The sequence below is a fragment of the Paramisgurnus dabryanus genome, chromosome 15 (assembly GCF_030506205.2).
Source record: "Paramisgurnus dabryanus chromosome 15, PD_genome_1.1, whole genome shotgun sequence".
Taxonomy (NCBI): Eukaryota; Metazoa; Chordata; class Actinopteri; order Cypriniformes; family Cobitidae; genus Paramisgurnus; species Paramisgurnus dabryanus.
Genome location: NC_133351.1, coordinates 16056521 through 16071090, shown reverse-complemented (window position 1 = coordinate 16071090; position 14570 = coordinate 16056521). Strand labels below are relative to the sequence as shown.

The 14570-nt window shown below is 38.0% G+C and overlaps 1 protein-coding gene across 4 annotated transcripts in view; it reads right to left on the bottom strand.

Annotated features, from left to right (window-relative positions):
- The window catches only part of il1rapl1a (interleukin 1 receptor accessory protein-like 1a), a 108609-nt gene that overhangs the window by 78124 nt on the left and 15915 nt on the right, over window positions 1–14570 (bottom strand). For 2 of the 4 annotated variants that reach the window (XM_065251700.2, XM_065251702.2), the window contains exons 2-3: window positions 13273–13370; window positions 404–430 (exon numbers count right to left, since the gene is read on the bottom strand). In XM_065251700.2, the coding sequence (XP_065107772.1) occupies window positions 404–430; window positions 13273–13357 (112 nt within the window). In that variant the 5' untranslated portion in view covers window positions 13358–13370. The remainder of the gene's footprint in view (window positions 1–403; window positions 431–13272; window positions 13371–14570) is intronic. The other 2 variants (XM_065251701.2, XM_065251703.2) reach the window with 1 other exon arrangement.

The following is a 14570-nucleotide window of genomic DNA, read 5'->3' as shown; positions in this document are numbered from 1 at the left end:
TACAAATAAAATATAGCAGATGAAATAAGAGAGAAATAATCTGTTACTTGTAATCTTCTCCTTGTGCACTTGTTTCTTAAGTTACTGGGAATCACTCATCTTCAAGGGAGCAGTGTGTGTGTGTATTTGCGTGGTTTGGTGGGTGGAGGTTGGGAATAAGTTTAAGTGGGTTTCTTTTGCATAGATAAGAACCTTGTTAAAATGCCTCACTACAGAGTTTCCATAACTACAGACGCATTTCCAGGCGGTGCGGTCATGATTAGAACACAACACTGGTGTGCACAAACCTCAAAATAAAATACTGCCTACATGTGAGGCTACATGGGGGGAAAAGAACAAACTGTATTATTAGGGATTCATAATACAGTGGTTCACTTAAAAATGTCTGCAATCAATTACTCACCCCACATGTTGTATGATTTTCTTTTCTCTATGGAATACAAAATGTTTTGTTCAGTGTTACAGAAAAGAAATGGGTTGGGAAAAAAAACAGTAAATGTAAATGAGTAAATTATGACAGAATTGTGATTTTCATGTGAAAAATCTCTTTAATAGAACACAATTCGTACCGAAGGAGTTGATTTAAAACGTGGGAATCTCAGAGAGAAGTGCATTTACATAAACATTTACGCATAAAAATGTTATCCAACCCTTACGAAAATTCACCATGGTTATTTCCAGCCTGATCTCACGGGAATTAGTTCGCATTTTACGAGTTGGCTAGTTGTACAAAAGCATGGGATTATTAAAAAAAAAACTCCTAAAGCAAAGCCTAAAAAAATATACCAATGTGGACGAACGATAATACAAATACGAAATTAGCCACCTTATGTTATTTTTGTAGTAAGCATGGTTGTTTGGTGTATTGATTATAATTGGCAAAACCATGGTTTTAATACAGTAAGCATGTTTTAACCATGGTTATGTTTAAGTTTAAAACCCATGACTTTTGTATTGATAGTGCAATGCTCTATACCAGTGGTTCTCAAACTTTTTACACCAAGTACCACCTCAGAAAAAATGCGTCTCTCCAAGTACCACCATAACAGGCCCGGGGTGGGTAATAGGGAGATTTCCGAAATTTTCTCAGGTAGGCTACTGCTGGCGCCTACCCATAGCTGGGCCGGCCCTACTGTAACGGTACGTGTTAGGGAGGATGGGTGGGAGGAAGAGGCCAGGAGGAGCTGAAAAAGGCATTGGAGGAGGATGCTGCTAAATGTGCCAAGCTTAACGATTTATTTTCAAGAGCACAAACACAAGTGGCAACAGGTAAAGAGAGATAGGCCTATGATTAGCATTAGCAACGTAATTATTCGGCTAATACCGTTGTCAACCTATTCACAAGCAAAATATAAAATTATATGAAAAGCCTTTTGTGTATCACCCAATACATGGCGATTCATAGACTTTGCAAATATTATGTAATTTAATTTTGATAACAAAACTCAAGCTTGATCTATATATGCAGTAAAATGACTTTGTATTATTATTTTATTTTTATTACTAATTATTTTTTGTTAGCCTGACTACGTCAGACTTTGTACTTCCGCTAAATTTCATTACGCTTCTGTACTCAGAGATACCTCCCATTCAAACCGTTTTCCTCAGGTCTCAAAACAACCGGCGAATCAATGAACAGAGGGCGGGCTGAGAGCCGTGACGTAGACGCTAAGCGCCGAATGTACGGTTGTAGTTTGTAGTGGACATGGAGGCACAGAAAGCTATTTGCTCTGTTGTGGAGAACCGGCACTTGCCAACTTAATCCCGAACAAGAAAAGTGTTTGTTAAACATTTTGAATGGAGATTATGTTGTTGCCCTACTCCCGACAGGTTTTGGGAAAAGTTTAATTTATCAACTATTATCGATCGTCAGCGAGAAACTGCAGCACAGCTTGACGTGCACAACAATCGAGATATCATGGAAGGAAATTTCATTGTTCACAGTTAATGGTGGAGGACGCGTGGGCAAACATTCTTTGGTGACGTTCCTGATTAACCAGAAAAAAAGGTAGGAAGATTTAATTTACATATGGTTATGGCCGTCTGGTGGAAGAGTTTGAGAGTAGAGAGGGGCGTTCCTCCACTTAGACGTGAGTGGAAAGACACCGTAAGGATAGTGTTCAACTAGCTCTGGCCCGATTTTCTTTACATAATCTGCAGAAGTCGTTCATAGCCATGTTAACTTCGGTATTTCGCTCGATGGGTTTGTTTTCACATCATGCGTGTGTTTTACAGCAGAAATTTGATGCGGCTGAGCTGGCGCATAACGCACATCATATCCAAACGTTATGTGATTGGCTTACGTTTAGACCAATGATTTTAAACTTCAGACAAGCCCCTCCCATGAGAAGGAAAACGATTGTCAATTATGCCCAGCCAGACTCTGTCTATGAAGCGAAGCAAAATAGCAGAGGATGGTTCTACCAGGCTAATTTTTTGTAGTGAATAAGTGAAATATTATTTAATTTTATTTATCGTTTACATTATTGGTTGAACCATGGTATTAATAAAAACTATCAGGGCTTTGAACCATATTTTTTTCCTAATTGGTTTGTTCCGAACAGAAATAGTATTTTAACGTTTCTGGTTTTCGGTTCAACCCTAAAATTGACGTTCCTGAACCGGTTAGAACAAAAAATAAAGTTCCCGAACCGGTTAGTAACGTTCCATGTCAGCTGTGGGACAAACAAATAAGTAGGCTGATCATTAGGACATTAAACTTAAATTATAAGTCTACATAATTTTCCTTAAGTCTCTATCTTGTCATCGAACATTAAAAAAGGCTACATTATGTAAGCTGATAAATGTAATTCTGACATGCGTACATTTGTTGAGTGCACTTACAGCACGCGCGCACACACAGACGGAGGACGAATTCCAAACTGTGCGTATTAATCCGCGAATCGCAAGCGAGCCGAACCATGGGTCGTAATCTGTACGGATCACGGTTCAATTGCGATCTGTTACACCGCTAATTAGTGTTTAAAAAATCTTGAGATACTCGGTAGCCTACAATATTTACCTCTTATGATTGAGCATTAGAGACTTGGGCTTGACTAGGCCGCTTGCTGGTGGCAAGCTTCTCATTTCTCCGATGAGTTATCGATGACCAGAAGTGTACTTCACCAAGTATTGCACAGAAATCTTGTCAAAGAACGAAAAATAATGGTATTAGCCAGTTACCATTATTTTAAATTAAAGATTCTGTCCCGGAACATATATTTTTTTGAAAGTTTCTGGTTTCGTTTCTGTTCCTTGCAAAACATCAAAAGTTTCTGGTTTTCGTTTTCGTTCTGTTAAACGGTTCAAAGCCTTAAAAAACTATACACAATAGTAAGAGCTGAACTGTTGCTTCATTTATCCAATTTGGAAAAAGTGCTTATTTGGAATTACACCATGAAAAAAGTGGTCCGGTCTTGGGCCTGAAACTCTCAGGCCGAAAAGTGGCCCCACTCCGGCCCTGCACCATAATGACCAACGGTAAAATCCAGAAGTGTAGTAGGCCTTATTATTCAGAGCTAAGCAGAGTTCAAAAACAAAGTTTTATTCCTAATAAGAATATTTCTTATTTTTATTCCTTATACAAATATTTATTATTGTCAGCCAACCATTACAGAGTTTGAACATTAACACTGCACTGTGCTTACAAGTAAATAAAATTATAAAAAGGTGTACCTAAATATATTTTCAGATTAATCACACAATACTTGTTAATTTGCAAAATAAAGAATATACTAATATTCTAAACAAATTCCGTCACTTTGTGCATTTAAATGTAAATGCATCAATGTGGTGCCTTTTGAAAGTAAAATAAGTCACTAGATTTATGAGGAATTTTATGTTCTTGTAAATGTTGTGCTCTATTAGTAAACGATTTGGTTGCATATATAAATGGTGATAATATGACACACAAAAATTATAGAATAACTAGTGGGAGCAATTAATACAGATTTATTATTGAATACTAAACTCCACAGCAACCTTTGCTCTCTGAATTAAAGTGGATACTGTAACTGACTGTAATCACGACTTCAAAACCACAACTCGGAACTGGGATTACATCGATCCAGTACGAGTTCACGGGTGGGAAGTCACAGGTTTGACTGGCGTTCCAGTGCACTTTCATGGGTAGAAAGTTGGAAAACACAGGTTTCAGGTTGCCTGGAAGATGGCATTAATAGGCTGGCAAACTCGTGAATTTACATTAAATTCACTGATTCCTCCGCATACCACTAGGTGAGAGCTTTGAGAACATTCAAAGTTATGAACAAAACTGTGATCATAACAGTTGAACTTAATTCATCATCTGCTTGGACTGAGAAGTTTTCCTTCGTCGAGGTCACAAAGAATAAATATTTGTTTGCTATGCAGCGATCAACCTTGAATTTACATAACTGCATAATTTAACATCTGAAGGAACAGGAGGTTGAAGTACAAGAAAGCACAGGTCTCTTCTTATGCCTCGTTTCCTCATTAATTCACCCTCAAATTGGCCTTAACTATCTCTGAATAAATACTCGTCCTCCGAAGATCTTCCTTAATCAATTATGAAATATGCTAATCGACTGCTGTTGGCCTTGAGTTATCATGTTACTGTCACTAATTGTAGGTCACCTCATCCCTGGAGGTCTCCTAATAGTCATTCGCCATCTTTGTCACTCTTCCCCTCTCTCTTTTTCTCTCTCTCGCGCTCTTTCGACCAGAAGGCAGTCTTACCCTGTGATATTAGCATGGTATACCCGGCCACTAGAGTCAATTACAGTAGAATTAAATTAACAATTGTGTCTCATTTAATTCAAATGCTCTGCTTTAACAAAGAACCGTTTAGGAATACGAAGTATATCTCTCTCTTGTACTTAAATTGTAACGTCTTAATAAGGCTTGGCAGAAACCTCTGATCATACGCAATGAACCAGCACTACGGCACACGCTGTCATCCTACCACAGGTGGGCTAGCGTCAAATTCGACAGACTCGAGCAGGATTGTAGAGGCTCTCAAACGTGATCAAAGGGAACCGAACGCATCTAAAGCCAATTTGGAGTGTCGCAGTAATAACTGAGTAAATCTGTACATGAGAGACGTTTGTAGAAATGGTTTTTCAGCTGCAATTACAATCAATTCAATGCTTTCAGAAATAAATAGAAAAAAATTGAGGTCTGAGCATTTCCAGAGTGCACTGCAAGTCCAATTTTCCATTAAATGAGAAAATGAGACTTTTAAAGATGAAACAGTTATTTGTAATAGAGAGATATGGTATATAATCATGCTTAGCGAAATCTAAAATTCCGTTTTTCAATCTCGATTGGCTGGTACGCTGCAATTGCACATTAGCAGCTATTCTTTAAAGGGGAAACGCAAACTTGGTTTGTAATTTCCTATTCCCTGCTTGAATTTGAGCTGGTAATTTCTTTCTCTGATATTGAGGGCAAACCCTGGTTGCTATTTAGTGCAACAGTAAATGGCTGTTTGCTTTAGAAACTGAGAGCAACTGCACCCCAGTAAAACTGTCATGTCGACTTTGAGTTACCACTTCTCTCTTAGACACTTTCTGTGCTTTAGTTTGTGTGCGTGTGTGTGTGTGTGTTTATGCTGGCTTGACGCCATGCAAATCCAATCACCCAGACCCATAAAGTGTGCATTTCCATTTCCTACTGCTCTCCGTAGAGACAGAGAGAGCAAGGGAAAGAGCGAAAGAGAGAGAGAATGAGGGAGAGAGAGAGAGAGATTGAGCAAAAGGTGAAGCAAGGCTCCTTTGCTTTGCTCTGCTTTACGGTTATAGCTGTTTTGAGTAGGTATATTCATATAAACTCATTATGTAGCCCATATTTTTGAGCTGATGTGTTTTGGGCCAAACAAGTGATTTTAATCTCCCACAATGCACTTCTCCTCTTATTTACTGTTCCCATAGATTCTTAACACTATCTCTCAAACCAACGATTGCAAAAACAGCTTTGTCCGCCTCTAATTTATCAGAATGCATCAGGCAAATTAAGAACATTTCCATGACAACGCACCTTAACGACCAGGGCGTCTCTCTTCCCGCCTTCCCTTGACCGCTTCCTGACCTGTCTGAATGTCCGCTAATGTCCTCTGTCGAACAGTAGAGTGACTGTTTGTATCTAATCTTTTCCCATAACTTTCACTCGCTCACCTCCGCCTCTGGTTCGCCATGGCGACAGAGGTCGAGCAGGTTCGTTGTGCGAGCAGGTGGCTCTGTTAACCAATGAGAGAGAGACATTTTCTCACAGCTCTAAAGGAAATAATGGAAAAATTCCTTTGGTCGACAAAAGACGGAGAAAAGAGGGATTGAAGTCTATTCTGATGTTTGAAGCCTTTCATTGGCACTCATAAAGAGAGAGGGTCTGTGGGTCAGAGTAACATGACAGGAAAAGAAAAGAGAAGACCTGAGAGAGAAAACTGAAACAAACATGGGAATAAAGAGAGAAATCCGGAGGCCAGGGCACGGGCTAATCCGTCATTAGCATTTAAAAACACAGAAATAGATTGAGAGAGAAAGAACAGTGTGCACTTAATGAGAGAAGATGAATTGACATTTAAAGTGTTCGCTGGTATGTAAGTGCGTGTGTTAATTAATTTCTGTGATTTCAAATGAAAAAGAATGTGTTTTTCATTTAATAATGTTGGTGAGAATTGACCATGCCAGAAACATTATATTACATACATTTATTTAGAAGATGCTCTTTACTAAAGTGACTTACATTCATGCTATACATTTTATCAGTTTGTATGTTCCTTGGCAATCGATCTTATGACCTTGAGACCTCATAGCTTTATTTTAAAAGTTAAATGAAATGTGACATCTACCTTGACTAAGATACATCTGACAGCTACACTTGTTTTATTAATAACATAATATAGTGCCTGTCAAATGGTAATGCAACCGTTCCTCAGCAGAAATGACCAAATACTCTTTTCAAAAGACCGAAGCGAATTTTACCGGAAAGAAATATGGCAGACTACATCCATGAATCAGTTTTCATTGAAAGGTAAGTGTGTATTTCTTGAATACCTCTTTCTCCAGGGTAACCGAGGATTACTTCCCCTCAGTCTCATTTCCTGAATCTCTTTTTATATGAATCTACGCCCAAACTCAAGATCTTCATAACACATAATGCAGGAGAAAATTAAAGTATGATATTTTAAAATCAATCAGAACATGGCCCTGTTCAATTACAGCTGTAAAATCCTCTAAAACGCATTGAGAGGAATTGCTCTGTTGATGAGTTGTGTGTTTGTGCTTTTCAATGTCACAAACACACACGCGTGCGTGCGCACACACAGATGTTTGGGCCATGCCTTGGGCTGAGATGATCAGATGGAGGGGGAGAGAGTTATTATTTCATCTGGAGCTGGGGAGTGATGTTGATGTGTCTGACATTTAATAGTGTCTTTGAAGCTTTGAGACTGCTGCAATACGGTCAGAAGCGTCACTGATCTGAGCACAGCGCCGAGCGTACGAACGGTTCAATAAAAACTCACCTGCTGGTTACAGCAGACTTCACCATTTCATGTAAGGAATATTCCAGGTTATTTTCTATAAAGGTCTGTGGTTGCTTTTGTGGCATGCTGCCGAATACCACACATAATTTGTCAAGCATGTAATTTTATTAAAGCGCTTAAAAACAATCTTCAGTAAAAAAGTTCTTTTTTTGGGTGGACTAACAAATGCAACATTGAACTTTATTGTTTTAAATTTATATATTTTTTAATATAAAATGTTTATCTGCAGTGCTACCCAACAATTCTGTTCCTTTTTACAAACTGGATGATTTATTTTTGTGTAACTGCATGCTGAAAACCAGCTAAAATGTTCCTTTAAAAGTAACCCTACAGATTTAGATTTGAGAACATCTTTGAAATAGACATTGCAGCTACAGTATTACACATAAATAGGGGGCTTCAAACACTAATTCAGCAGTGCCCTTTTGGTGTTTTTAAGTATTATCGCTTTAACAAACACATGCTTAGTTATTTTAAGTAATTTAACACATGCATTTTTAAATGTCTTTCATTTACACATTTGGCAGATGCTTTAATCTAAAGCAATGTATGGTGCATGCTAGGTATATATTTAATTAGCATCTGTGATTGCTGAAAATGAAACCCGTGACCCTGCCGTTTCAAGCTACAACAATTCAACTGCATTGAAGTGTGCTCTAATAAGATGACTGTGTGTGCTGAAAGAGGCTTTTTAAAGTCATCATAAAATTCCTGTCACGTTTCTGGTCTTATTGTGCACGATTCATCAATGGACGTTACCCCAAAAATGTTTGTCTTCGTAATCTTTCATCATCATTCATAAGTAATAACTTGCTGTAATGAGCTCTGAAATTACTTTCCTTTTGCCTGATGTTACCTAGGCAACGTGGGCTATTGCATCTTAAATGATAGCAAAATAGCTATTTAGGCATTGTTTTAACAAACATTCAACTCAGACACTATTCTGGTATGAAGTGCCTACTCATACACTTCATGATTTAATGAATTCTTTGTGACTTAAATCAAGTATATCCTGTTTCACTTGAAAACATGTAACATAAAAGAACTATTTCTTCACCAGAAATTAAAGTTGCAATATTTGTGACCCAGAACCTAGCTCCAATAAATGTTTGTGATTTACTGTTGCTTTGCACATCGGGGCTGCACAATATATCGTTTCAGCACCAACATCAAAATGTGTGCTCTGCAATAGCTACATCGCAGAACATTATTTCAAAAGGAAAACTAGTTTGGGTGCCTTTGTCAGTGTTACAGTATATGAGATTGGTGTCAAACGACAGAGAGAAATCACAAAATTCTCTGTAAAAAAGAATCTGTGAGCTATACAAGAAATGCAAGGCAGAAGTGAAATTCTCTCAAACAGAGCTTTCACGGCATCTGGCAAAGTCAGTATTTCTCATATAGCAGAAAATCAACACATTGCAATGTCAGCAACTCCCATCAATATCGCCCAGGCCTAATGTACATAATGTAAAGAGCATTCTGTGAAAAATAACCCTGATATCTTTAATATTGACAAAGAAAATGTCAAAGATTGAAATTAAATTGGAATCAAACTTGATGAGACTTCATCTTCAATTTTACATTCTCACACCCATCTTGTTCAAACTCATGCATTGATGAAACACAAAAAAGATATTAAGCAGAATGTTTCAAACTGACAGACTCTGTCCCCTAGGGCTACAAATACTGATATTTTTATAATCAAATAATCGGATGATTTATTTTTTGATTAATCGACTAATCGGCAATTGTTTTTTTCCCATATTAATCGACTAATCACATAAAAACATTATTATAGCTAAATAAGGTACTAAATTAGGGTAGTCATGTGTAAGGGGTTGTGCACAACAAAACTTTTAAACGTGGCTGAAAACGCCTGGAGGACACCGATTGCCAGCTGTTTTTCAGCTGAGTGCCAGCTTTCTTCAGCTGAGCGTTTTGGTAGCTGTGATACTTCAGCTGTGAGCCGGTTGGTTGCTTTGGTAATGTCCCGCCCCACCTCCACTGTGATTGGACGGCAGTGTGAGAACTGACATTGACGAGCTGAGCTTTTCTCCCAAAGCTGAATCTCTTTCAATTCTAAAAGTAGGGCTGGACAATAATTCAATATCAATATATTTTGCAGTTAAAAGAAATTCAATAACGGTGATATGGTTTCTAAACACATTTCCGATATTTTAATATACATTACGCCGTCCCGTGGTCGTTTACATACTTCTAAAAACACATATTAAATGCGAGTCAAGGCGCTTCTTCCAAAGCGCGTGATGTCTTTGTAGCCAAGCAACCATGAGCTGTGCTCTCCAGGATGGCTAGAAAAACAGAATGGAATTTAAACGGAATTTAAATCTGTACCTCGCATCAAATCATATTATTGTCACCATGCAATCAATTAATCTGTTCGGGACTTTGGAGTGTTTGCCCAGAGAAAAGCTGTCAATCAAAAGTACGGGAAGGGTTAGTCACAACTTCCGATGGTGACACCATATAGGGAGGGATAACGGGAGATGTAATGCAACACAAAACAAATTACAGATGAGAAAAATAGGTTTAAACCATCAGGTGCCCAGGTTAGAAAAGAGGAAAGATGAGGAGAAAATAAAAGTATGCTGTTGTAACATACAGTATAATATGTATATAATTAAGTGTCTATTATCTAATATATCACTATCTAGCTTGCTATGCAATTACAAGTAGATCAGTAATATAATTTTTTCTCATGCTGCGTTCATACCAGCGACGGTAGAGACGTCAAGTGCGAGTGATTTCAATGTTTAGTTAATGTGAAGACGCGTTGACGCGCGTCTGGAGGTCTTGCGGTGCAAATGAGGCATTTAGCCCGGAGCTGTAAATGCGATTCCGCCTCATTCGCTCGTCTAGTGCCGCGAATTGAGCGTTTCCGCAAGTTGAAAAATTTGAACTTTGGCAGAAAAACACGATGCATTAACCAATCAGGAGCTTGCTCTAGTAGTGACGTGATTACAGGAAGTGAGCGAAGTCACAGAAGTCCCTCCCATGAAGTGAATTTCACGATTACTAGACTATTTTACGCACGGGTTTAACGCACGAATGAAGCAAGTAGATGCGAATTTGACGCCTCAAACGCGGCTGGTGTGAACCCACGGTTACAGTATGTAACATTGAATAAATACTACCATTCAAAAGTTACTTATTAATATTTTCCCACATATTACTGTTATAGCAAAATGATCAAAACTATGGAACAACAAAGATGAAACTATACAAAGTCTATACTGTGACTGAAGAAATCCATTATATATCAAACAGAAACACTACCTGGTGGCAAAAATGCATAATAGTTCATAAAAAAGAAATAGAATTTAACCAGTACATTTACAAAAATATTGCGCTTTTTTATGTTAAAATTGTTATTTCCTTTCCTCTTCGATCTCAGAAATGGCTCCAAGCCTATTTCAGTTTGAGACCCCTGCATTACAGAATTCATCACTGACTGACATTCAGGGTGCACCTTATTATATAATATTATTAAGGTGAGCCTGAAAGTCTTATGTTTATTAGACTGTGATATCACTTTTCTGTATGAAGGTTAAACACGAATAAAAGATGAACATTAATATATTTATACCTTTTTTATTTTAAATATAATATATTTTTATAGGAGAAGGTTTCATAAACTTGCCAAATTCATTTTTTCAGAGGTTTGTTTTTGGTACAGACATCCATTGTGGGCATTCTTGGCAGTTTTTCCCGAGGCTTTTTTAATATGCATATCGTTATCGGATTTATACCGTATCGACCGAAATTAAAAGTATAAAATAAATTTTTTTTTGGCCATATCATCCAGCCCTATGTAGAAGTGTACTGTATATTAAAAGTGCAAAACCCACACACTACTACAGAGTTTTACTAATATAAGAAGAAGAAGCACCTGATGAACGTGCAACTCACGTTGTATAAACAAAAAGTGCCATACTTCAAAGATGCAGCTTGCACTGCTTAAAGAAACAGCACCTGACTTAAATTATAAGCACATAGCTCGCACCTTATGAAGTGGATGCATGTCCGCGCTGGTGCTCTTCGTTGATTTTAAGAATTTAAAGGTATAGCGGAAGATTTCCCCGGATTTTTGAAAAGAACCGCCCCTCCACAAAAAAAAAAAATGCACATCAGCTACACTGTACCTGCTCCAAAGAGCGAATGCCTATTAAACGTGTGCACGAGAGAGAGCATGCACGAGCCTAGTTCTTCTCTTCGCTCTGTTTACAAGTTGCTGTCGGCATGTTTACAATGTCTGCGCGGTTCGTGACTTGTGCCAGGGCTAGCATCGCTAATCATAGCTTACATCAACTTTTACTAGCAGTGATTTAAAATGGATTTCTCCAAATAGCATGCCAAACTTTACCTGTCGAGTAGAAATTTCGCGTGGGAAGCCCAACCTGTGCTTTTAGCGCACGCCAACATGTGAAACAGTCTCCCAAAAACACTCTGGTCTTGTTTCTTTCTTCAGAGGCCTTTCTCTTCTTGTCAAACAATTCGTAGACACTTTTTCTCTTGAGACCGTCAGACATTAAAATAAAATATGGTGAGAACACGAGCTTCAATGAATGACTGAAGCCGTAGCCCACCACACACCTTAAAGTGCGCATGTGCAGAAAGCGAACCTGGGGACTGCCTTACGTCAACATATCACCAGAATGATTGACAACTGGGATGACCAATAGTTTAGCTGATCCACCCGGAAAAAGAAAATCTTCTGCTATACCATTAATTATCGATTATATCGATTAGTTGTTGCAGCCCTACGGTCCCTATTTATTTTTAATGCAATAAAGCAGCATCAACATTCTTCAAATGTTCCCCTATTGTGTTCTTATTATATGAAAAAAGTCATATTGCTTTGAAACAACATGAGCATGTGTAAATGACAACAAAATTTTAAATTAAATTGAGTTTGCCCTTTAAGAAACACACCGGGTTACAAATGCCATTTCACGCTTAATTTAAGAGAGGGAAACCAAATTTGTCCCCAAAAGTTCCCAGAATATGTATATAAAGTGTTCTTTTAGTCAACAATGAAATAAGGTTCATAGTTTTAGATGATATTCAGCGAACAGCTTGAGTTTCAGTAATTGAGTAACTCTTGTTCTGTGTGCTCATTATGCTAGAGAACAAAAACCCAAGTATCAGGAAATATTATTCCTTTTTTTTTGTCCTGAGGAACATCAAACTGCAGCTGAACTCATAACACCTCCCTGCACCTAATTATCTGGAGTACATGGTGGTCTTGGCTCTCATTTTCTGCTCTTTTTCCTAGTCAGTCAGCGAGACACACGCATATACGCATACACAATTTCTCACTACTGTATCCCAAACACCCCCTCTCCCTCACACACACACACACACACACACACACATTAGAGTATCACCTCTGACAGATGGGCTGGCACTTCACTCTTCCCAACCTGTTCTCTGTTGAAAAATTGCATGTGTGTGTTAACACGTGTTCCCATTTGTGTGTATGTGTGTAGCTCGGCGATGCCTACTTGCGTGTGAGCGAAAGCGCGCACACACTTTGAGCACACATGAATGACCTTCACCGTCAATACCGCATTAAATCAAGCTTTAATATGTACAGTCACATGGCCCGAGAGCACAGTTTAGCATAGCGGCTTTCATTATGGCATAAAATAATATTTTATGTTACGCTTTACATCTAGAAACTGGTCCTCGGTGAATAATGAGAAAGAGAGAGAGACTGGACATACCTGAGCCTCTCTTTGACACAACCTTCAGGGTCATAGACACAGAGACGCCGCAGAGCAGAAACAGCACTGGGTTGAGGGCTGTCATCTTCTTTTGCGACCTGATGAAAGTACAGAAAGAAACCTTATGTTATACAGGCAACATACAATCAGATGCGTCTGCTTTCCCTGTAAGCTCAGGATTTAAAGGTGAAGTGTGTGATTTTTTTTCTCAAATGTTAAACATTTCCTCTGATCCTCGCTTAATGTGCACAGACAAGTATAAAGAAAGCCAACAGCAGGTCGAATTGCGGCTGATTACCAACATATGTTGTGTTTTGGATGCTGGCGTGCTGGTTCACCTAATTGGGGTTTTAACAAGCTTAACCAGAGAGATACTTTACTCATCCTGCTTCATTAGGTAAATTTTGCTGGTTCACCAGCTATTGTAGACCAGCAATACCTAGCATAAAACCGCCTGGACTTTTGTCTTAAATAGAAACTATTAATTGTTGTCTCAAAAATAATAAAGAAAAAAAATTATATTGTTAAACTATTCTACCAGTTGTATAGCTGCACGCATCTATTTATAGATTTTTACCGCTTTTGTACTTTATTTACTAAGTTCCTGCAATACTGCACACGGTCTGCAAAATTGAATTTCTCTGTAATACAGACAATTCTCCTTTTTACATTCTCTATGCATATGCGTGAGACAAAGCAAAGAGAGATACAATCTTTTAGCATTTCGTTCTCGGTCAAATCATATTAACATACGACTTCTTCATATTTTATCTGATTTTACCTCCTTCCCACACAGCCACTCAATCACCTGAGTTCTGTGTTAATATTTGAAATCTATTTTAATCTGTGTTTGCTGGCGGTGCACAATGTACATATGATTTCTACCTCTGAGAAGTTTCTGAAGCGTATTTTCTAAGAGAACCAAAGGATTTCCATAATAGCATACAATTATTTTATCTCTCTTTTGAATAACAGAGGACATACAGTTTATGAACCCTGTGTACGTAACAATTTATGAGAATATTCTTCGGTGCTCTTTACCGGGGAAAGCATCTGGAGTGCATTGTGTTTTAAGACGTGGTATTTATGTATAATTGATTGAGCAATATAGAAAGCAAATCTAATTCACACATAAAATATATATGCTGGAATAAAAATTGTAATTCATCTCAATTCCAAAGTGACAGGATAAATGAGGAGAACGATTAGAAAGACCATCATAATATCTGAACACTATGTACAATCTCCTGATGTGCATCAAACACTCAATTGGCTGAAATATTCATTAATGAAAAGGC